This window comes from Dermacentor silvarum, chromosome 2 (assembly GCF_013339745.2).
Source record: "Dermacentor silvarum isolate Dsil-2018 chromosome 2, BIME_Dsil_1.4, whole genome shotgun sequence".
Classification (NCBI taxonomy): domain Eukaryota; kingdom Metazoa; phylum Arthropoda; class Arachnida; order Ixodida; family Ixodidae; genus Dermacentor; species Dermacentor silvarum.
The window spans coordinates 225,604,365-225,629,011 of record NC_051155.1 but is presented as its reverse complement, the minus strand read 5'-3'; the positions used below and the strand labels follow the sequence as shown (position 1 = coordinate 225,629,011).

General features: G+C 46.1%; 1 protein-coding gene across 3 annotated transcripts in view; it reads left to right on the top strand.

Moving 5' to 3' along the window:
• Window positions 1–24,647, top strand: part of LOC119442770 (RCC1 and BTB domain-containing protein 1-like) — a 36,426-nt gene that overhangs the window by 3,048 nt on the left and 8,731 nt on the right. For 2 of the 3 annotated variants that reach the window (XM_049662386.1, XM_049662385.1), the window contains 9 exons: window positions 80–344; window positions 1,920–2,158; window positions 3,123–3,213; window positions 9,854–9,921; window positions 13,461–13,568; window positions 18,532–18,674; window positions 19,528–19,718; window positions 19,893–19,948; window positions 20,580–20,650. In XM_049662386.1, coding sequence (XP_049518343.1) covers window positions 98–344; window positions 1,920–2,158; window positions 3,123–3,213; window positions 9,854–9,921; window positions 13,461–13,568; window positions 18,532–18,674; window positions 19,528–19,718; window positions 19,893–19,948; window positions 20,580–20,650 — 1,214 coding nt within the window. In that variant the 5' untranslated portion in view covers window positions 80–97. Of the gene's footprint in view, window positions 1–69; window positions 345–1,919; window positions 2,159–3,122; window positions 3,214–9,853; window positions 9,922–13,460; window positions 13,569–18,531; window positions 18,675–19,527; window positions 19,719–19,892; window positions 19,949–20,579; window positions 20,651–24,647 lie in introns of all 3 variants that reach the window. The other variant, XM_049662384.1, reaches the window with a different exon arrangement.

Below are 24,647 nucleotides of genomic sequence, written 5' to 3'. Positions count from 1 at the left end.
TTATGTAGACACAACTGTGGTCCTTCTACTTTATGGTTTCAAAACAACCCTAATTCATCTGCATTGCAGAGAAGAGCAGGAGGAGGAAGTAGTGGGCATGGCAGAGCGACTGGCTTCCCTGCCTGTCTTAGACCTGGGAACCACAACGGGTCTGGACAAATGGCTTATCTTCAGCAACCTTGACAAGACATTTGTGTCGAAGCTGCGTCTGGCATGTGTATTTGGCAGCTCGGGCAACGAGGCCTTGATGGTTACCCAGGATGATGATGTCTATGCACTCGGCTCTAACTCAAGTGGCTGCCTAGGACTTGGCGACACACATGGGAGCCTTGAGCCCCGAAAAGGTGCGTGTCATCGTCAGTGTTAATTGAAGTGTTTGCTTTCAGATGGTGCATTGCTGTGCTTGTCGTATAGCACTTTGTGTCGACAGTTGACATCAGGGGCGAGAATCATTTTTGCTGAACGGTGATATTCTGACCTTATTGCTGGCTTCTGGGTTAATATGGATTTTTTTCTCTTTTGCCACAGTATGTGGTTTTGAAAAGTGAAGTGCTTTCGATGTGCTAACCGCATAGGTTGGCAAACTCATTCATGATAGCTCAGACTCACTCAGGCCAAGAGCCATACATATCTGAGTCACGGTGAGTCCCAGTGAGTCTGAGTGGGTGTCGGCCTGAGCTTGAGTCCAGGTGAGTCCAAGTGATTGCTGCGTACCGGTCATTGAGAAAACACAAAAATGGGGTATTGAAAATTGTCCCTAGGAAGATGGCATAGGGGCTAAGGGGGAGGAGGACATTGCAAAAAGGGAGTCTGCTAGCCAAAGTCAAAATGCTCTGCAGGAAAGACTGGTGGGCTGCAGTACAGGTAGTTCCAATTGACCGCCATGGTGTTATTATATTGTTACTGCACCTTTTAGTGCAAACTATTTGTTCATTACAAAATGGGATATTGTGTGAAAAATCTTAAACAGTCGCCAAAAGTGTTTTGATCAATGATCGGTTTGACAACCAAAATGTCTTTGCCAATGCAAACCTGCCATTTTAGCTCTGTGGTTACATTGTTCTATAGATGAGTTGGAAAACCTGCAAGGTAGCTTTTCTACACTGCAGAAATTCATGCAGAAAGTTGGCGTAACTCCCCCTTGCTGCAAAAGTTGTGCAATGTAGTGTCTGGTGGCGTGTGCTTGATTTGTGGCATATACCGAGGCTGGATCCCTTTGTAGTCTGACCATTGACGCTTTATTACCCTTTAGATTTAATTATTTCCTGTAGGGCAACCTAAATTAGAGATTAAACTGGTCAGAGCATATTGTTGGGCAAGTTAGTTCATTATGGCAGCAAACGGCGGCAGAAAACATGAGGGACAAGTAGACCAAGGTGATAGCAAGGCGCACTAACAACTGACAGTTGTTAGTGCGCCTTGTGATTGTACTGGTCCTCTTGCTAGCCCCTCGTGTTCTCTGGTGCTGTTCACTGCTGCTAAATTTGAGATAAAGCTTGTTCGCGAGTATTTCACATATCGTCTTCACAGGCAAGAGAGATGCGTCAATAACATTAGCTTGGGTCCGTCACACGGCTTAGTGAAATGGACGCACGTGTGCCAATTGTATACAAGTACTGTTCATTGTAATGCTGAAAAGTGCAAAGAAAACAAGAATGGGACTGCAGTTAACAGCATGTAAAGTAAAAAGGACAGGTATTCTATGCACATTTGCTGTTCGGATTGCGTAGCGCTTACCGGTGAACATACCTGCCGTGACTCGGTGATTATGGCATTCTGCTGTTGAACATGAGGTCACAGGCTCAGTTCCCAGCCGTAGCAGCTGCATTCCCAGTTGGTCAAAAGTAATGCATTGTTCCCTCTCGTAACCCTTGTGTTGCCTTCGAAGGTTAAACCTCATGACTCACTTCATTGTGCAGTGGATGCCCTGTGTCGGCGGGGTCTACATGCGATAGCCTATGGCAGCGGCCCACACGTCCTGGCTGTGACGGAAAGTGGAGAGCTGCTCAGCTGGGGTCACAACGGCTACTGTCAGCTGGGCAACAACTGCAACACACAGGGTCTTGTGCCTTCCTCCATCTCAGCGGGTCTGTCTCATCGTGTGGCCCAGGTGGCCTGCGGTTCACACCACTCGCTCGCCCTCACCACCAATGGCGATGTGAGTGATAAACGCATGATGACTTGTGTGAAGTTAGCCTGTTCTCAACCTAAGTTGACAAACTGTTAGCCTGAATGTGTATTTATTTATTGAAGGTACTCATAAAAGCTAGTGCTTGCAATTTTGTGTAATGTGCTTATATATTTTAACATTTACTTTATGGGTTCAAATCTGGCCCTGATGAACCTGGGTGCTGCTGTAGGGCCACATTTGTTCTTTGAGGTTTTCCTCTGGCATTTATTTTGTTGTTCGTGGCTCTCGATTGCTTTTAGTGAGTTCGTGACTAATTGTTTGTGACATCTAGATGGATCCAACTGGTAGGAATCGTGTATTATATAACATCATAAATATGTAAAAACAAAAAAAATGAAATTTCAGAAAGCTGAATAGGAGACACGCAACACTTTACGTGTTTGACCTTCTCTATGCCTGGTGCATGTAAGGGTGCAACATTTTTCTTGCTGTTGCTGACAGGACGTCAGGGTGATAGCATAGGCTTTGTTTTTCTCAATATCTCTTCAAGTGCAAACCATAAATTTTTCACCATATCATTGTGGGAGCACATGCTTCTGTTTATTCTTACTCTATAGTCGGGTACAACTTTAGAAGGCAGCGGCATGTGCCCCCTCAAAGACGGATGCATACTAGCCTCCACCAATGGGCGCGCACTTAAGACTTGCGTCATGAGCCGGATGGCCGGTGTCCCCGCCGACGGAGAACATAGCAGCCCGCGCTTCAAGCCGGGGCGAGTCGCGTCAGCGGGACTATTTCTTTAGTCGCGGAGGAAATCGGCTGCTGTGCTTCGGTCATCTGGGCGGGGCCCCCCCTCTCCTGTCTTCTTAAGTTGTACCCGACTATAGTTGAATTTAATTTTGTTTTCAGTGAATATCTACTTTATGTAATCGTAACGTAGCAATGAATATGAGGCTGCTGCAGTGCTGTCACTTAGTCCTTACATTGGCAGGTGTATGCATGGGGCCAGAACAACTGCGGCCAGGTGGGTTCAGGCGCAACCACCAACCAGCCTACGCCCCGCAAAGTGAGCTCGGGGATTGGTGAGTGGACCGTACATGTTTGGCTGCACTGGTGCTTGCTTGCATAAATCTTGCCCTAATATAAACATTAATGCGCGAGCAAACTTTAAAGGGACCCTAAAGAGAAAAATAACTTAAACTGTATTAGTAAATTACGCTCCTACAATACCAAAAAGTCACTCTTACTGTGAGAGAAAGCTTAGTATCCCAAGTATCCCAGAAAAGGTGCAAAAATGAAGGACGTAGCAATCTAGCCCTAAAGTTTCTGCCCTGGCCTCGTTACTTTATCTTGTGAGGTCTCTGGCAAATGCTCTTGGGACAAATGAATGACAACAAAGTAGTAGGAAACAAACTAAAAGGTTCTTATTGCACATTCTATAAAATAATCCAGCCAGCCAAATTGTCGCAAATAGAACAAGCTGATGGGTGCTAACGCATAGGAGAAGTCTATTGACAATATGTTCACCTCATGCCGGACACCAACACCTAAGTCATTCGTAGGTGAAGTCTTGTGCATACAAGCGAATGAGGTTAGTGTGCATCTCTTCTACTCTAGCTGCGGTGGCTGAGCCGGTCTGCTCGCATCTCGCATCTTCAAACCCCACGCAGATTGCGTGGGGTTTGAAGGATAGCGGACCTGAGATATCTGATGGCTTCATGTGTGCTGTGTTCTCGAGCTCCTAGTTAGCGGTGAAACGAGAGGAAGCACTAAGGGGAATTCGCTCGCCGCTGCTGCCGCTCTTAATCATGCCAGCGTTTTGACAGCGAGTGTCCACGGTCATTAAGTGAGATGTAGTCGTGTTTGCCTGTGCACGCATGACAATGTGCTTGTTAATTTAGTTAGTAAGTGATTGTTCACAGCAGTTTAGGCGGTTTATAAAATGACTAACCTTACTTTTTACAGCTGTCTAATAATTTGCTATCACAATCAATGCTTTGCCTTTTGGGTGAGACTGACTTTTTTAAATAACCACCCACAGTGAAGACGCAGAAGCTTCTGTCGGATTGTATAATTTTCCAATCCAATGTCTAGGCTGCTTTAACGATGTCTGACAACTATAGATGCTCGTGAGTGCGTGTTATTTTTATAATTCTATTCAAATAATATCAATTGCAATTTGGTTTTTCCCATCGTTTGTTGCTTTTATCCATCAGCATTCTGACATCAAATGTATAAATTATGAGCAATCCTTGCCGTGTTGGGGGGGGGGGTTCATTCACACGCAGCACGCAGTGAATTTCAAACTGAGCTTCGACCAATGTTTGACTAGCAGGCTTGCACCGCTTGTGCAAATGCCCTTATTCATTACTGTACAATATTGTGCAACACTGCACATTACTGTACAGCACTGTACAGGTACTGTATAAACCACGTGGAGGCTCCAGCGCCAGTTGAATGTGCACTAGGCCGGCTTACTTGTATGAAACACAATAATCAAGTACGAGGAAGCTTCTGCATGCTCCCTGACCTGACAGCCATTGCCTTGCGAGCCTGAACGCAGTAAAAAAAAACAAACCATGTGCCTGCTGCAATCAGTAATAACGAATTCTCCTTTGCACGAAGGGATTTGCCTGTTTCCACATCTGCAAAGCAACTGCTTCGGTTTCCCACATAGCATGGTCATCACTGTGGCTAGTATTGACGCCAACAAATCTGCATAATTTTTTTTTGCATCTTCTGACTTACTGAAGGGGGGAACTAATAGCCAGGTGCATATTATGTATATTTCAGATTTCCTTTACTACAGTGTAGACCGCTTATAACGTAAGTCGCCGGAGTCGCGAATATTCGCACTATAAGCCCGCACTATAACCAAAGCAACAATTTTCAAGTCCCGCACATATGCAAAACATGTGCACCGAGCCGCCACTTGTATGCGACAGTCGAGGAATGCGACTAGAACGTTTGCATTCAATTTACAGTCGAATCTCGTTAATTCGAACCAACTCACGCGGCGGAGAGTAAAAGCTTAGGAGAGACCCCTTAATGTCGTGCGTGAAAAAAAAAAAAAAAAAACGTGGCGGAAATTTCATTTTTTCTCAAATGGCAAGGTCGCCGATTCTGCGTTGCGCCAGAACATGCGTGTACATGCCAACGTCTCAGCCACACTACCGTAGCCACGCGTAGAAAATGTCAGGGAACCCTTCTTTCTCCTTCATGCTTCCTCTACTTTCTAGTCACGTGTTGACCTTGCACGCTGCGACTACGGCGCAGAGGGAAGCAGCGGCGCTGTCCCAGGCCGGCCAACGAAACTGCTTACGCCGGCAAACGCCCGCTTCCCGATAACGGCAGAAAATGAAACTTCGGAGGGCTGGCGCCGGGCCGGCTGGAGCGGCGGCGCCTGCACGGCGGCGGGCGCGCACGGTGACAGTCGAAAGTGAGGGAGTTACGAGGAAGGGCGAGGGGAGCCACCGAAGCGGCGGAGTAGCCGAGGCGAAATCCGCTTTCCTGCCGCCCTCCTCCCTCACATTCCACGGTCTCCGCGTGCGCCCTTCGCTGTGCTGGCGCCGCCCGCTCTCTGAAGTTTCGTTTACTGCCGTTATTGTGAAGCGAGCATTGACAGTTTCGTGGCCCTCGCTCGCTATGCGCGCCTTTGATATTTCACGACTCGCACTCAAGATTCTGGTTTCAGCCTCACTGGCTGTTCGTTTGCACCACGTGCCCTTCTCCTCCACTTCGTCTCTCTTTCTTCTTCGAGCACTCCTTCGGGCGCCCGTTTGAGGGGAGTGTTCGCTGTCTCCGCTGACTTCCACTTCCGTACTCCCAGGCAGCCACACTGTAACTGGTATTTCGTTTCCCGCAACTGCACTATAAGCGATACGTGTATACATGGAGTGCTATGGGAAAATTAACGGGAGTCTGAAAAGACCGCACTATATCCGGTCCTGTACTACAAGCGGTTACGTTATAATTGGTCTATACTGTATAACCAAAGCAAGGATTTTCAAGCCCTGCACATATGCAATATAGACAAAGAATGCAGACACGCTTTGTACTATCGCACGTACATTGCGATTATCGCGATATAGCCGGTGCTCTTCGAGCTCGACAGCTTTGCACCGAGTCAAAACGAAGCAACTGTTTGCCGCAACCGCTGCGGAAAAAAATTTGACCGCTATCGACACGATTATGAACGGCGACTTTGCGATACTGAAGGCACGCACTCGACGCACGCACCGAGTCTGGACGAATTAACTACCATTTGCTGCAACAACTGCAGTCGAAACCGCAGTCGCTATTTATGCAATCATCGATGGCGACTACGCAGTTTTTTAGGCACGCGGCCGATGCGCGTACCGAGTAAAAACGAAACTACTGTTCGCCGCAACCGCTGCGGAGAAAACCGCGGCCGCTATCGACGCGATCGTGGATGACGACTACGCAGTTACGAAAGCCCGCGACCAATGAGGTGTTATGCACGGCGGTAAACGCAAGAATACAGGCTTTAAAGACACAAATAGGCTCGAAGCGTTCCGGCGTTGCTGTCATTCACGTACGATTTCAACTGATGGCTGTGGCGATGCGGACTCCGCTGCTTCGTTTCGGTTGGACGCTAGCGCTGTTCTTGCTCTTTTGCGGCGCTCCTCACTCACCGAGCTCCGAAAGTAGTCCTAATTAACCGATGTGCGACCAAATAAGTCCGAATTAACGAGAGTTCGATTGCACTGAATAATGCATACGCCGGCCGGGATCACGCACCTTGTTGAGAACCGTGCTCGCTCCCGCCCTTGTCAGCAAGATTTTCCCGTGGAAGCCGCATTATAACCGATATTTAGTCTCACTTGGCTGCACTCTAAGCGGTATAGCGTTTACATGGAGTGCTACGGGAAAATTACCGGGAGTCTGAAAAGACCGTACTATATCCGGTCCTGCACTATAAACGGTTGCGTTATAAGTGGTCTATACTGTATGTGGTTGTACTAAAAAAACAAATTATTACTTTCATTCATCTTCCTTGAGGTGCTTCTTCAAAGTTTCACACAAGAATTCTCAAAAACAGTGAGAAATTATTACTGTTTTACATCCATGGAAAACACCATAGATGAGGCTATAATTTTATCTATCACAGTTTACGTTGTGATTACTATGTCATTAAATGAAACATTAAAATGTAAAAGCACCAAGAATGAGCAGATTTCTAGTGGTGAGGAATGAGTTAAACCAATATTTTCTAAAGTAGTTTCATTAAGGCCTTCTCTTTCAAGGAAAGCCCTATAATATGTACAGTAGAACCTCGATGGTACGATCCTGTTTCGTACGATTTTCCGGTGCCAGCATTCAGGATCGAGAACACAAAAATTGAATCAATACATTTAAGCTTCTCTTTTACCAGTTGATACGACCATGGAAAACCTTTCAGCACCTACATTCCTTACATCGCCAAACTATGATCGTATGATACGATTTCCGGACGCTAGGTCCCCTGTAAACAAGGAAAGGCATGATGCGCACACAATTGAGAACAGTAGCCACCCGCCGCAGCAGCTTCCCTACAGTACTCGCCCGCCCATGTGTACTCACCGGCCCACACCGGTGCGTACTCGGTTTTCTATTCCAGTACTAGCAAATCTCCTCACGGGTTGTCACATGGCGCACTCACAGCTATTGCCACCAACCCGACCACAATAACAAACGTCACCTGTGTCGCAGCACGCATGGCATATAATGGCACTGGAAGGGTACTTCACGCTTTTAACCCTTCTTTGCATGAAGAAAAATTAGACATGCAAACTGTGGTTACCTTTACTTTTCTGTCGATGTGTGTCCAGAAAAAGTCAAGATTTTTTTTTTTTTCTGTGCTGTGAAATGTTTATTTCACAAGATACGAATGTCCGCTATAGTGTACAAGATGCATACCGGATCCAGTGAGCGTACGTACTGACAGTTTTTTTTTTTGTTCCAACAGGCAGAGTTCCTGCCACCACATTAACAAACATAAGCTTCACAACAAAAGTTAAGATGTGACGCACGTTACTCTGCGCTCTGGAATACGAAAGAACAGTCACATTTGCTGGTAATGCACAAGTGTACCTTGCAGTGGCATTGCCAGCAATTAAAGCGAAGCTGAATAAGACTGTGAAGTTTCATTAAATTTGATAAAGGCAGTCTTAATGAAGGTCAGAATACCCACTCCCCCCTTAAAAGTGGAAATTTGGGGTGGGGGAGCAGAGGGGTGCATGTGCCCAGTGTGGCCCCCGCCCCCCTGGCTTGCGCCTGTAATACCTTGCATATTGCGCAATTATATGCCGCTTTCCACTTGCCAACCGACATTTTATGTATTTGTGCTGTACATTATTTCTCATGGGAAAATTATTGATAATGCAATGACGGCAACTAAACTTGCTTGGGTAGGTGGCCTTTCATTTTGCTGCGGCAGGAGCTGCGGGTAACTCATTCAATTGTTCCTTCCTAATAGCTTGCGGATAACAATGCAGAAAGTGTTGCTGCATGAAAATATAAGGCAAATAACAAAAACAATCTAATTTAAAATGAAAGGAGCCAGTACTACAATGCGCAGAAAATGCTCCCGCACACGTTTTGTTGTTCCTGTCATGTGCACTACAGTGTAAATTTTAAAAATTGACACAGTACAGTTGAACCTCGATTTACCGAAGTCACCGGGACCCGCGAATTAGTTCATTAAACCGGGACCTTCGTAAAATCGGGTTTTGTAAAATCGAGTTTCAACTGTACTTGCACGTCTTGCCTCTGAAGGCTTCTTCTATCCCGTGTAGGCAAATATGTGTACCAAACCGCAATGCCACTAGAGTTATAAGTAAGAATGTAAGCACGTGTGTGACTTACCCACGGGAACAATAGGACGCTATTTTTGAAGCAGAGTTGGGTTAGAACGGTGGCTGGTGGTGCCTTCTAAAGCAACTATAGAATACTTCTGTTCTCCACTGAAGTTGAAACTATGCATAAGAGCTTCTCGGAAGCATTCAACTTGCTCCAAAAATCGCCGAAATTTGTCCACTGTATCGGACAGCATGCAAAAAGGGTTAATAGGCGATAACCCAAATGCGACTGTTCCCTGCTGCGGGCAGCACAAAGTGAGTGTCATGTCGTGCTCTGGCGGAATCGCATTCCTATTCTAACGTCACTCACCAGCTCGATTTCATTTTCGTTTTCCATCACAGTCTTAAAACACTACACAATAGGAAAACGACACCACCAGCTCAGACTGCTCGGGCACCACCAGCTCGACACCTGTTGGCGTCTCATTCTCCAATGATTGGTCCAATATTTCCCACCATAATGCCCCGCTCAAACATGCTGCTAACCCTGGCCGAATTGGGTGATCGCAAACAAAAACTTGCAGAAGCCGCAAAAATGACAATTGTGCCTATGGTCGCTCAAGCCTTGTGCTTGTGCTGCAACAATTCGTGGCACAGTTCGCTTATGTAGATGTTAACTACAGTCGAGTATGTCAAATTATTTAGTGACATTGGATTGTACGTTTTCTCAGTTAGTGTGTTCTTTTTTCTCCAGTTTTTCTCCCTTTCCCCCCCCCCCCCCCCACGGTATATCAATGAGGTTCTTCTGTACTTTGAGCTAGTAAATATAGTTTACAATTATTCTATCATTTCTGCCACTGTCACTGTCACTTTCATTGTCACTTCCATTGTTTCAAGTAATGGCTCCGCACACTTTTTATAGGTGGGAGACGTTGCATCGGTGTAGCCTGTGGCCAAACTTCTTCCATGGCCGTCATGGAGAATGGTGAGGTAAGTAAGGTTGAATTGTTATGAAGGCTGGTTTCTCAGTACTATTTCTTTGGTGACACAAGTGTCTGTGTAGTTGTATTCTTTCGTATTAGTCTAGTCATGTTAGAACTGTTATGTTATGGGAAACCAGCTGTGGTAGAATTGTTGCCACATACTAGTGTTTTGCTGGTGACCAGAACGTAGCATGTTGGTTTATAATTCAGGATGCCTTTGCTTGTTTTTCTGGTTAAAAATTTTTTTTTAGGACTATACAGGTTTTTTATAACAAGGTTATGAGTGTGGCAAACAAGGTGTTTTTGCAAAGGAGTTTTTAGGCGAGGTGGAATTTGCCGCGAATAACGCAAGTTTCAGAAAACTAATTTAAACATTTAAGTGTTTTTTTTTTTTTTATTGGACCCTTGGGGCCAATTGTTCCTATGGCAAATTTGAAGGCAGTCTTATTTGAATATGCCCATTTCTTTTTGATCTTAACAAGTGCCCCTAATTTTAGATGTTCGTAATGAAATTTCAACGCTCAGTCTAGGTATGTACCGTCAACCAAAAAAGTTCACGGACCATGGGATCTCGGAAAACGTCCAATTTCCGAGCATCCTGCAATAGTCAGTAAAACCGAGCATCACAATGTTGTTCACATATACTGGTAGAAGCTGTAAGTGTGAATACTAGGCTGCGTCGTAAGGATGCTCGAAAATTTGATGTTTTCCGAGATCTCCTGGTCCGTAAACTTTTTTGGGTTGACTGTACAGTTAAACCTGGTTACTACGTAGTTGGCAGGGAGTGTGGATCAGGTACGCACTAAGTGATGTACTAATTAACCGACAATGGCAGATGAATGGCTATAGATTTACCAGCCCCCAAGAAACAATGTTAATTCTCACTCAAACACACACGCAGACAAGTTTTATTTGCGAGCAGGCAGCAAAATCTAGATTCACTTGCCGCCATGGCAGCCTTGCAGCAAAAATGGCATCCTCAAACAGGCCAGTTTCTCGATCAGGCCCTACTTCTCTGCGAACGCCCTCATGACGCCAACGCAATAGCTGCGTCGGATACGAAAGGGCCGTTATTTACGTTGTCATTCATAACGACGTGGAAGTGCTGGAAGCTATGGGAGAAGGAAACGTGTCATGGCTACCACGTTTTGACGTTCGGTGGCGACTGCAGTCCGGGAAAGGTCTGCACTGCAATTTCGCTCGCTATGGTCTGTGCGCACAACATTTTGCCCATTCCATGCTTGTACGCGCTTAAAGATGAAGTAAATACTGCGCACTAATCGTTTGGCATGCATTAAGCGACTACGGCTTAAGCAGTCAGCCAATACACTAGGTTCAATGGCAACAGGGCAGGGGATTCTTTGCGACTGTATTTAAACTGGAATTACTTATTAAGGGGGTACATATTAATGAGGCTTTATTGTAATACTGAAATGGAGGGCACTGGGAGTGCAGAAAAGGCCACCTATTGTGTATCATAGACTGAAATGCCCTGTGACGAAAAGCGCACCTAGGTATGACACTGAACATCATGGCCAGTTGCAGCAGATACTGACACAGCATATTCTGCCTGGCAAGCATCTGCCTGTGTCGTGTCGTATCAGTATTTGCGGCAACTTGTCATTCAAACTTCGTCATGCACTTAGTCACTTAGCACTTCCGTCTGATGTAATATTAGGGTGGCGCATTCTGTGCTTCTGGTGCACTCAGTTTCGATCTTGCCTGGATGGAGTATTGAAATTTGATTATGAATATCCCAAATTAGGTGCAGTCTATAAGATAAAATATATATAGTGTGAGCGCATTTTGTGCATATCGTCGTCGTCATCTGTACATACGACTCATCATCTTGTGTGAGCGCTATTTGTGCATATTGTCGTCGTCATTTGTACATACGACTCATCATCATCTTTTGTCTCGTGCGGTGCTTCGTCTCTGACTCTGGCGGCTGCTCGGAAATAAAGGCATCGCATCGGCTGACGTCTCACAATATATATATATATATATATATATATATATATGCATAAAAATGTGACTCTTCAAACTTGCCATGTAAACTGCCCTAAAGGTTACAATAAAAAAAAGCTCATGAACAAATTCGCAGTTTTAAAGGAATAAGTGCAGTTTCAAAAAAAAAGTCTGGCTCCCTGAGTTTTGTATAGCTCGCTCCACTGCATAACTTTGTGCATTTTATGTCTACTATGACAGCAGGGATTCAATTTATTGCACTTTTGCTCTAATTTTATGTTTGATCACGCACACTTCACGACTTAAACTATGTGAAATTTGTTAGAAAAATATTCATATTTTCTCGTTAATCAAATCTCGTTAATTCGAACACGTTTAATTCATACTTCCGGTTTATTCGAACTGACGCTGTGGTCCTGTCAAAGTTATGTGTATTCCTATGGGCGAAAACGCCCGGTAATTCGAAGGCGAAAGCATTTGCGATGGTTAATACGAACATAGGGCACACCGACAATGCCCTCAGCAGCGCGCCAAATAATGCGGCGGCGCCTCCGACCGGCATTTCTCCGACACCTGCCATAGAGCAAAAGCTTAGAAGAAAACCCTCAACGCTGCGCGGCAAAAAAAGAAAACGGGAAAAAAAAAATGTGGCGGAAATTTCACTCTCAAATGGCAAGGTCGCCGTTTATCCGTCGCGCCGGAACACGCGTGTACAGTGCCGACGTCTCAGCCAACGCTACAGCTGCAGGCGCAGAGGGAAGAAGTGGCGAAGGCCCCCTCCGGCCAACTTCCCGATAACTGCAGAACATGAAACTTCAGGGAGCGGACTAAGCTAGCGCCAGGCCGGCGGGAGCGGCGGCGCCGGCACGGCGGCGGGCGCGCACGGAGACAGTCGAAGGTGGGGGAGCTTTGAGGGAGTTGAGAGGGAGGGCAAAGGGAGCCACCGAAGCGACGGCGTTGCCAAGGCCAAATCCGCTTCTCTGCCGCCCTCCTCCTTCACCTTCGACGGTCACCGCGCGCGCACGTCGCCGTGCCGGCGCCGCCCGCTCCCTGAAGTTTCGTTTTCTGCCGTTATTGAGAAGCGAGCGTTGGCCTGGCAGTTGGCAGTTTCGTGGCCCTCGCTCGCTACGTGCTTGCACGCCGCATTTCACGACTCGCACCGTTCGTACATCGTGCTATGGTGCACGAATACTACAAAAATAAGTCCTTCATTTAATTAGAACTTCTTTTAATTCGAGCAAATTTTCGGGCCCCTTCGAGTTCGAATTATCGAGATTCGACTGTATTTATGAATATTAACTATTTGTTCGAAGACCGAATCGAATAGAGCATTATTGTATTCTTTATTTGGTATTTTCTAATGTTTGCACACCCCTACTTGTCACCCCTGAGCATAGTCCTGTCAAAACAAGCTGAAGTAAGCAGCATGGTTTGTCAGACCACTGTATTGAGAATGTTATATGTTATTCATTGGGAGTAACAAGCCCTAAATTACTTAAACAAGCAGAACTTGTGACCCAGTTCAGTTTACATGTGATGTTCATCAAAAAACAACTTGTTTTTCTGTGATGCTTTCAGGTGTTTGGCTGGGGCTACAATGGCAATGGACAGCTTGGCCTTGGTAACAACGTCAACCAAACCAGTCCCTGTCGCGTCACTAACTTGCAGGGTGTTGTGATTCTAAAGGTGTGTACGCTCATATCTGCAACAAGCATTTACAGTAAGCATTCCTTGAGGCAAACATGAAAGGACTTTTGTCTAAAGTCCATTTTTCGGGAGATACATGTTTAGCTAAGCACTGACAGTGTTTCACTCGGAGATTTGTATCCTTACTGGCTACACACAACTATCTACCTTATGTGCATACTGGAAATACACACAACTATCTACCTTATGTGCATACTGGAAATGGCCGCCAAATATTTACATTTTATAGGCGTTGTGCAACATTTTCATTGTAACTGACATGCATCTGAGTGCAAATTGATAAACCAACATGCTGCTAATTGTTTTTTGTGGTTAGTGTAGTAGTGCAAAAACAAAAAGTAATATTATATTGGCGACTTCACCACTCTTTCCAACACTTCACTTCTCCATTTCCCTGTTACAAACAGCAGTGTAAAGCACACATATAAATGAAGTATGGTGTCTTGCAGTGCAGACACCATACTTGCCAGTTCGCAACGTATGAAGCGGGTTCCGGTCCCACAGTTGCGATGCAACAGCGGGGTTACCAATGCATTGGGTTCTATGGGAGCTATGCTGGGACTGGCCGAAAACCACGTAACAGCGGGGTTCTACTGTATTGGGTATTGTGTGCAAACACATGCATACATTGCAATATAGCTAGAATGAATGTGTAGTGTGACAAGGAAAAGTGGCCTTTTCATTCTATTGCAAGAATGGTGTTTTCTTGTGTTTATTTTTGCCAATAATTAGTTGTTTTTTGCAGTGAAGCTGTGAAGGGCTCAGTCTCCGGTGGTTGTGTCCGCGTGTGGAAAAAAAACTCATTGGCCGTATGTGCGAGTGAAAGCGCATGAGGGACGCACGCTTTCACGGGGAGTGAACGCACGGCTGAGAGCAAACGCGACTTCTTCCGTCTCACGAAAGGCCGTGGGTGAACGGGAGGGAGGGGTGCAGCACCAGCAACGCGCAGAACCGTTGTCGACGGCGGCGGTGTTTTGCCCGCGTTTGCACCGAACGCGCGCGGCATTGGTGACATATTTATGAAGAACGTACCAACCTTTGCTGTACACCCTATGGCGGTGTACTGTAGTGACCATAAGGCCATGGTCCCTGTGGTCACTAAATAAATAAAAACCATCGGATCATATATATTATTCTTTAATAGTTTGACCAACTTCGGGCTGTCCAGAGAGCCCACGACCTGGCCACCGACTTCCACCTCCCGGTCCCGTCGTGGACGCGACCCGCAGACGAGCCCCCTTAGGGGGACTTGCTCATCTCAGGACCAAATAAAGTTCAGTTCATTTCAGTTCTTTAATAGTTCAAGTAACCATTTACACCTTCACATCTTAATACAGTAAAATCTTGGTGATACGAATCTCGCGGGGTTGCGTTAAATATTTGTATCAGCCAAATTCATATCATCAAAACATACACAATATCAAGAAAAATGAATTTATTTTTACCAGAAAAGATTTCTAATAGTGGAACCCCATTGATACCTTCCTCGCTGCTGCGTCGCGTTTTCGCGGTCCCGACCTAAATTCCATTCACTTCCATGTACAGTCGAATCTCGGTAATTCAAACTCAAAGGGGCCCAAAAATTTGTTAGAATTAAAAGGACTTATTTTTGAAATATTCGTGCACCATAGCACGACGTACGAACAGTGCGATTCAAGCACATATCAAGCGAGGGCCACAAAACTGCCCACGTCGGCCAACACTCACTTTCCGATAACGGCAGAAAATGAAACTTCAGCGGGCGGCACAGGCACAGCGAGAGAGAGATTGTGGTTGTGAAGAGGAAGAGGCGACACTGGCGACGGGTGCGCATGGGGACCATCGCATTGTTGAGCATACACTTTTCAACATTGTTGAGTGACTCGGAAAAGCTGAGCCCACAGCCTTCTATGGACACGCAGTGGCGGCGAACAGCGCTCAGTGCATGAAGTGCATTGGAACACGTGGGCGGGTCGGAACTGGTTGGGTCCTCGCAGTTACTGCCGCCGGCAAGATCCCTAGCCATATCAGCAACGATGTCTTCGTCAGCGAGCTCTCCGGTGGTCGCAACATGGTCGTCGTCGGTGACGAAGTCTGTCTCTGCAGTCCCATCCCAAACGACACCCGGGAACTCGGACAGCTGGCTAAACAAATCGTCAAGTTCCTCAATTGGTTCATCGCAATTTTCGAATGAGCTTGTGCCAGCCTCGCTGAAAACACCGAGTCCACAATGACGGAAGCAATTCTGAATTGTTTGTTTTTTGACGTCATTCCACGACGCATTCAGCATCGTTAATGCGCCCAGGAAGTCCATTTTCAACTCCCGGCCAGTACGATGGTTCAGCAAAAGCCGTTGCACAAGGCGCTTTCTATAGCCTGCCTTCAGTGCACGAATGACACCTTGGTCTAAAGGCTGTAGCACCAAGGTTGTGTTCGGCGGCAGGAAACGAAGCTCGATATTGCTGATGCTTACCTTACAATGATGCGCAGAGCAATTATCAACAAGTAAGCAGATTTTTCCGCCTTTGCTTACCAGGTCATCGTCCCAGGACTTCAGCCAGCTGCCCAAAAAATTCGCTTATCATCCAAGCTTTTCCGATAGACCTGTAGATCACCGGAGCAGAAAGTGCGTTCTTTAGGCACCGCGGCGATTTGCTTTTTCCGATTACGAGTGGTCGAAGCTTGGTCGATCCATCGACGTTGGTGGCGAGCAACACCGATATTCGGGCTTCGTTAACTTTCCCGCTGTGGGACTTGTCATCGCGACACGCCAGCGTTTTGTTCGGAAGCATTTGTCAGAACAAAGCAGTCTCATCGGCATTAAATGTATCACGGGGATGGTACCTTGTTGTGATGTCGCTCCAATTCTCTTCAATCCACTTCTGCACGCTGCTGACTTCCACCGTGCGGCTTTTACCAGTGACAGCCCATCTCTTTCGGAGCAGACGAGCACTGCGTTCCGAGGACGCGACTACGCGCACAATCTTGCAACTTAACGAATGACAGAACACTGAAGCATTCGAGCAGATCACATGCAGGCGCACGTGGCCGTGAGTAAGAGAGAGAGTAGTCGAACTACTTTTTCTAGGGGTTGGCTGTCCGAGGGAGCAAAAGCAGCGCCGCACGTGCACAGTTAAGCTAAGCCAGTTTGACTGGGGAAGATGGGGAGGGGTAATGGCGGCTCGCCCGGTCGCCGGTCCCGTATACGGCGCTCGCCGCACGGGAAAGCCAACTTCTTGAGTAGTTTTGCGCTGCTTGAAGTGCGATATATCGCTATTTTTGTTCGATGTAACCATACTTTTTGCTATATATTCTCATTGTAACATTGCGGTGTTCAAAAATATTCAATATACGGGGTAATTCTATGTAAACGGGCTTGATATAGTCGGGTTCGACTGTACCACTGAGACTTAAGAAGTTTGCACATGGCTCACGTATTTCAGTGAGAGCATACTGGTGAGGTTAACTATTTGACCGCCCTGATTACTCGTGATTTTAATGCAGTAAGAGCTCGTTAACTCAGATTTAATGGGACCGAATGGAATGGCTGAATTAACCGAATGTCGAGTTATAGACGATAACGAAAAAAATAACAATAAACAAATGCTTGCTAATACAGCATGCATTTACTTAATGAATGAACAAATCCTGTTTCTGTTTAGCACAAAAGCAGTACGGAAGCTGCAAATCTTGTCATCTCAAGACGGATTAGCGCTTGCAGCGACGAACGCAAATGCAGCGCACTTGCAGCGGCGAACGCTTCCTTTGCAGCGCTGCCACACTGCAAGACCCACGTCTTCATCCAAGTATTGGTTTTGTCGTTTGTGCTCATGCTGTGTTTGTAGCCGGTGCACATTGCAACGTCCACAGCCGCGGTAGAAACGAGCTCGACGCCTGTTTAATACCACGTGCACATTCCGATAATTTTTTTACCAGTGAGCTGTTCGGCAACAGATCGTCCGTCCATCGCGATGTAGCCGGCATGTTTGATGCCAGCATGTGGGCCACGGTAGAATCACTCTTCATCCTTGACAGCTTCCGCCATGTCTGTGGTACTGCGCGCGCATTGTACTGCGTCAAAATGAAACCACGGTCACTGTTAAAGTGGTTATGGATTATGGTCACTATTAACGTGGCTAACGTGTGCACCCAATCAAAATGAAAGTGCTGTTTGCCGCAACCTTTGTGGACGAAAGCGTGGTCACTATCGGCACGAACATGGTGGATGGCAACTAGCGGCTACGCAGTTCTAAAGGCACGCAGATAATGTGGAGTCGTGTGTAGCGCTAAATGCCAAAATAAAGGCTATAAAGGCACAAATAGGCACGAAGTGTTCCAGCATTCTTGTCGTTCCTGTACGGTTTCCACTGATGACTATGGCAATGTGGACTCTGCTACTTCGTTTCAGTTGGACGCTAGTGCCGCTTTTATCTGTGCCATACATTTATGGTGCTCCACGCTCGCCGTACTCCGAGAATTTTTTAAAACCGGTGTGAGGCTAAATACATCCGAATTAACGAGAGTGAGAGTTTCATGACGACAAATAATGCATATTCCTGCTAGGACCAGAGGATGAGTCCAAATTATCAGATTTTCCGAATCTAATGTGGGTCGAATTATTGAGCGTTTACTGTACTAGCGGTGTAGAACATGTGTCACATTATTTACTAATGAGTATTCAATTTGAATTCAACATCAAATGCTCCTGAATCCTCTGCGGTGGCTTCATGGATGTGGCTCTGCGCTGCTGAGCACACCATTACTTTCTTGCCTCGTGGCCACTGTGGCCACATTTCAGCCATTAATTTGCACTTTAAAGAACACCACTTACTTAAAATTTATCTGTTTTTGGTGAATGGTGAAAAGTGGTTCTATAGTATTGGTTCTCTTGAAAAATGTTTTTTTTGTGACTTGCACAATTTGGGTTGTTTATTTTAGTACAGATAGGCTTGGTTTCATACAGGTTGTTTGTGGTTATGCCCACACCATGGCCCTCTCTGACGAAGGTGTGCTCTACACTTGGGGTGCCAACTCCTATGGTCAGCTAGGCTCGGGCAACAAGGCAAACCAAGTCAGCCCTTTCAAGATGCCCACCGACATTGGAAGGTTGGCTCAATTTTTTCTCCTTTCTTTTTTCCTTTGGGCCTGTTAGAAGTGTTTATGCTTGTACACTCTATTTCACTTCCCTACTGGAATTAATAAATTCCTATGCCATATGAGTACATTTTGTGTTGCTGTTCAAGTCCATGGCATGATGTTTATACCCACAACCATTTTCGGAGTGTGCATGATTGGACATGAATTGCATGCAGTGGCATCAGTGCAGTGAAGTTTTTGGCACCAGCCTGCATGTCTTATTATCAGTGACAGGCTCTAGACAAGCCAGAAAGCACCATGCAGCTCAAGCATATCGAAACATGCTTTCCAATCAAGTTCTCAAGTACTAGTATCACCAAGATCATTTAAACTTTCAAGCCTTATGCAATGGCATGCCACGACCGTGCTCCAGGAATTTTATTATTCTTGGTTTTTATCACAACAGGAAATAATCACAGCCACTTTCACTCACTGGCTGAACAATAGCTATATGTGCCAGTTTTGTGTAGAAATCGGATTACTTGGGCAAGGTGTGGCTATTGTAGTGGCGCTTCTTGTTGCTGCTGTTCCCATCGGACCGCTCTGAACTATTATTCACTGCATGAAAGCTTTGTCTGCAGTGGACCTGTAGAATAACTAAACCTGCTCTGTCAGATGACACGATGTGCTAGTAACGTTGCTAGTAATTTCTTGTTGCTAATGTTTCCAGTGGCATACTTTGTGCAGCCTTTCTTGAATCACTCTGTGCTCTGTAGTATGTCTTCTCATGTGTGCTTGCCATATTTAAAGGTTATTCCTTGTTTTGTGCTAGGCCTGCACATTCTTTCCCATCTGACCCAGTTTACTTTCTGCCCTTTTGCAGGATTGTGGAGATAGCAGCGTCACATTACAACCATATCTCGGCTATAATGACTCAGACGTCACGTGTGTACATGTGGGGCCAGTGCCGGGGCCAGTCTGTAACCGTGCCAACTGAGACACCCTTTCACTCTATTCATGACGTATTTGCCTGCTTCGCCTGCCCCACAGTCACTTGGAAACCAATGGTCTTGGGTACGTATGTTAACTGTATTTCCATGTGCCTCCATGTGAAATTGTGGTCCGTTTGAGCACTCTTAGTGAGCTATTATTGTTGAGACATTTTCGCATGGCTCTGTTCACTTTGTGTGTGCATGGTTTCTTGTCTTTTGTCTTATTGCATCATCTTTTTTCTCTCCCTCATTTAAGACATTTGCAACCCGAACACGGTTGCCAACAGTCTCAAGATGGCCTTCAATGACCCGGTAAGTTTGCTGCAATAAGAATGCAGATCTCTGATGAAGCATCCCTTGTCATCTCCTACCCTTCTACAATGCAAGTAGTACCATTCGACTAGTTCTGTAATACTCGTAGCCCGATTGCCTAAGCAGTAAGTAGTCAGCCTACAGCTATGCTATGCTGGATGAGAATCCAGGGGCGTAGCCATGTGCCCCCCCCCCCCCCCCCCTTTGAAATTTTTTTGTACCTGGCATAAAACGATCCACAACACCCACCTGAACCTTGCCTTTTGGACATAATCTGCAGCAGCATAACGTTAGGCTTTTAACATTATCCTTGTCTAGAACTGCATGCATGAATTTGTGCACCAGTGGCAGTAAGTGGGAGTATCTGTATTTTAGCTGACTTTGTCTGTTAAATAGCGAATTCTGTACATTAGCATGTGCATTAATTATTTGTCATGCGGGTCTGCCCTTGTATAGTCTTGAAAAGCATAAAGTAGTGATTGGACATATTAAGATGGGCATTAGCTGCTGCAGAATTCTTCCTTTACAAAATCTAGTAGTTTGCATTTGCGTCATTTTTAGCAGCCTACTGATATGGTTAAAAATATAGCGCTAATTGTATTGTTCATACTTTTTCATTTTTGTTGTTCAGAGCACCAGTGACCTTAAAATCTGTGTGGAAGGACGTGTGATTCACGTTCACAAGGCTATACTCAAGATCAGGTGAGTTGTGCAGGTGAAACTAAATATGCATTTATTGTAGCTTTTTTCGTTGTGCACACATTAGGATTGTGTGAATAGTGGATTTTGAGTTCGAAGCAAATAGTGATTTTGGCTGAATATTTTCGAATCGAATATCGAATAGTTGCCGTTCAAAAATCTTGGCCGCAAAGTGGCATGCAATGTAATTATTAGATACGTGCATTAAGTGAGCTAACTTGTGAGAATGAGGCCACAATTAATTCAAGTATGACTTTTTGTTGGAATACATTTGACAATGTTAATGTCATTCACTCATCACTTTCTTTCGGAATATTATACATAATTTCAATGTTTTGAAACTGTGTTTATGAGTTTTCCCGCAAATAAAGGTTTCTGAGCAATTATGAAGGTTATGAGAAATTTTTAAAGGTCCGAAACTGGTTTTTTTAACTTAGTGTCTGGACGGGGTGGGGTTGGTGAGAAAAGAGTGCTTGATAACGCTTACGTTAAAGTATACTAGAACTGTTAAGTGGCGCGACTGCGCTTCGCCACCTGACGCGTTTCGTGGTGACCGTAGTGGCAGCGCTGCAGTCGCTCACTACTTAAAGCTCCTCTATATAAAAAGTAGTGGCGCCGCTCATGTCGACCCTGCCGAGCAGATGATGGCTTACGCGCTACCAGAGGAAATCCGCGGAAAACTTCGATCGTGCCCTGTGGAGCAGTTTTTGAGGCGCGATTTTGCTTCGTCAGTCAGTAACTGGTCTTAATAATGCTGTTTTGGAAGTAGCAACGCGACGATGCGACACAGCGCAAATACCAAGTGTGCAGCAAGCGTTTGCGCTCGCCGGATAGTAAACAAAAAAACCTTTTGCCCTCGTCTTGTCGGTTGCGGCAACTGAAGGCACAGCAGCATGCCATCACAATGAAGTTCTTGTCCCTAACACGTTTGATCCATTTGTGTGTGCAGCACTTAACGTCGCACAGGCCTGAGAATGGCGGTTGGAGCGCGCTGGAAAAAATATATATATACAGAAGCACAAGGCGTGCTTTCACGTGACACGGATTGGCCAATGTGGGAGCGGAGGAGGCTGGGGCGACAGGAGGCAGCGAGGAGGAAACGCCGGGGTGAGCGCGGTCGCGGCAAGATCTAAGAAAGGCGCTACTTTTTATATAGAGGGGCTTTATCACTACAGAAGGTGCACCGCGCCGCGCTCGAGAACTGCTAGACGCTTCAGCGGCACCTGGCGCTCTTTTTGATGCAGCTTACTTTGTGTCTTTGTCATTCATGTCTAGTATGTGCTTTCGTAACCCTTGATAGATGAAACGTCAAAGCATTGAATGCTTGCTTCATAAACACCCTTCAGAGAGATTGCAAATCATTTCTTTGCTTGAAGACAAGTCGATTGCTGGTAGGTATAAAAATTATGGAAATAAGTATTGACTGATCGGTACAGTGGAGCTTCATAATCTTGGCGTCATTACCCGTTTCATTTGAAGTTAGCTGTATGTCAAATAGCTGCCGTGCTGTGAACACTATCTTGTTGAAAGAATGTTGCTGAAGGGTGTGGTCCTTGTACAGGCAATGCACTGTTTAAAATTGTTTTTGGCATTACCAGGGGGCTAAAAAATCTTACAATTTATAGGTTAGTGTACAAGCACTGCACTGCGTACAGAGAACGATCTTGTTTATGTATAAAGCAATTTAGTATAGAAAGCTTTCTCATAAGCAAGCTTCCACTTGCTTGCGCAGGAATTTTACTAACAGAATGCAATGGAAAGACAGCGCGCTAGCTTGGTCCAGCCAACTCCTCCCTCTTGTTTTTTTGACTCCTGTCTGGAGGAACGCGTTTGCTGAGATAAGGAGGAACGTAGCGTAATATCGTAGGGACTGCCTCTGGATCGAGTGTAGGCTTTCCTCGCGGGATTCGTACTTCTTTGCCATTTGCAATGTGCATGTAGTCTGTTATTATGTAATGCGGCTCGAAATGAAGATCGCAAAATCCAGTCTGCAGTGAGCGGGTTGTCGGCCCTGTGCAAATTTCTCTCCCATTGTCGCCTTCTTTCTAGATCGACAGGCGCCTTAAACAGGGAATGTGTTTGTGCATTTTTGGCCCGTGCATATCCAGTCCTGCACCCTAGCACGTAGCCGCAGTTGAGACACTGCTTCGAGCTCATGGATGCTTTAAACGTGCTGAGAACACTGCAACTACATGCTTCCGTCAGCCTCTACACGCGCGCGCCAAATGCAAACGCTCTCAGTATTGAGCGACGATAGCGCCGCCGCTATGATCGCCTGTTGGCGCGACACGTGGAATGCTGCACGGCCGCTTCGTTCGTTCCACTGCCCCTTCTAGTGCACTGTACCGGCGCATCTGGAGCTCGTTGCTCGGTTTCTTTTGGATGTTGGTAAACAAAGTTGATGAAATGACTAAAATTAACATACAGTCAACGTCCGACTTTTCGGACTCCCTAGGAGCCGCAAAAACGTCCAAAAAATCGGGCAGTCCAAAAACATGAGTGCATGCCTTTTACTGCTCCCAAGGGTTCAAATCGCCACAGGCACATCCTAAATAGCTCCAAAGGCCTGCCAGTACACTGATTAGGCGTATTAGTGCTTCTACTGAGATAGGAGATGGAGGATGCACGCATGTGTAATTAAGGAATACATACCGTGTCCAGTGACAATTGCCCCTTCCCACTCTTGGTATGCTTCACCGCGTTACACTGATGTACTGAGGCGAAGCTGACTTTCAGGAACTGTCATTACGCAATGCGCTGTGCTTCTCGAGCTTCAAAGCCATTGGTGAGGATCACGAAGGTGGAGTCGGCGCCATTTCAGTTCACCAACAGCTGCGAACTGTTTCAATGAAAAACACGGCACCGAACAGCAAGAAACTTGGTAGTGAACGTCAAAGTAACTAGGCCTAGCGATGTCGGGGTGGTGGCTACGGCTGCCAGCGGATCTGATTATTAGACAGTAAATGAACTCGCGACCCTTTGCCAACACTTCGAAAAGCATGAATACCACAACTGCTGTCAAAGCGAATATTGAATAGCGTAATATTCGAAACTACTAGTATTCGCACCACACTAGCACACATATAGTCACATCGCAAAGGGAAGTACCAGTGCCACTAAACCCTGTGCTTGATGAATACGAGGGAACAGCAACATGTGCCAAATCGGGAAAAAAATTTTTTGCAGCTAATGTTTCGCACAGTCCAGCAAGCCATACAAAATGGCACTGAGGGATTCTTTAAAGAGAACGCGCTAAGTGAACAGAAGTTCTTAATGCACCATCTGTGGACATGGGCAGCCACAGCAATTCTACAGTGTACAGGGCCGGTATTTTGTAGTGATGCCTTTCCGATGCTAATGACTTTTCGTGCTTGGTCAATGGTCACAGCGACGGTCCGCTCACGTTATCAACGGGATCAGCCGGCCGTGAGCGGTGGATAAGACTAGTATAGAATAAAGCATAATGCATCGCTATAAAATACCGGTTGTGGGGTCTCACACATGCTCTTGGACAAGGGAACGACAACACAGTAGTGTAAACAATCAAAAGAGCATTTATTGCGCCTTTCGTACACCAATGCACACTAGCCGAATTACAACCAATAGAACATTCACATGGGCACGTGACAAATCAAGGAAGTCCGACTCACCGTGACCGGATAGCAAGCGAATATGTTCGCCCCATGCTATGACACCAACGCCTAGTCCACGTCTACGGTCACGCGAACGGTGGTGCGTTCGATCGATCCGTGTTCGTCCATACCGGTGCCTTGCTCCTAGCCACGCGAGACGGTCTTGTGAAGCGTGGATCGGCGCACGCGAGGGACGTCCGCATCGCTCACCGATCCCCACCCCAAGAGGAACCGCGTTCTCCCTTTTGCGCCCGCCTAACCCCCCGCCGTCAGGTTGCGTTAGCAGCGCAACACTAGTGCCATCTCTCGCAACACGCTGCAACCACTACGACTGCCTCCGGCGCTTAGCCACGCGGAGAAGCCGGACT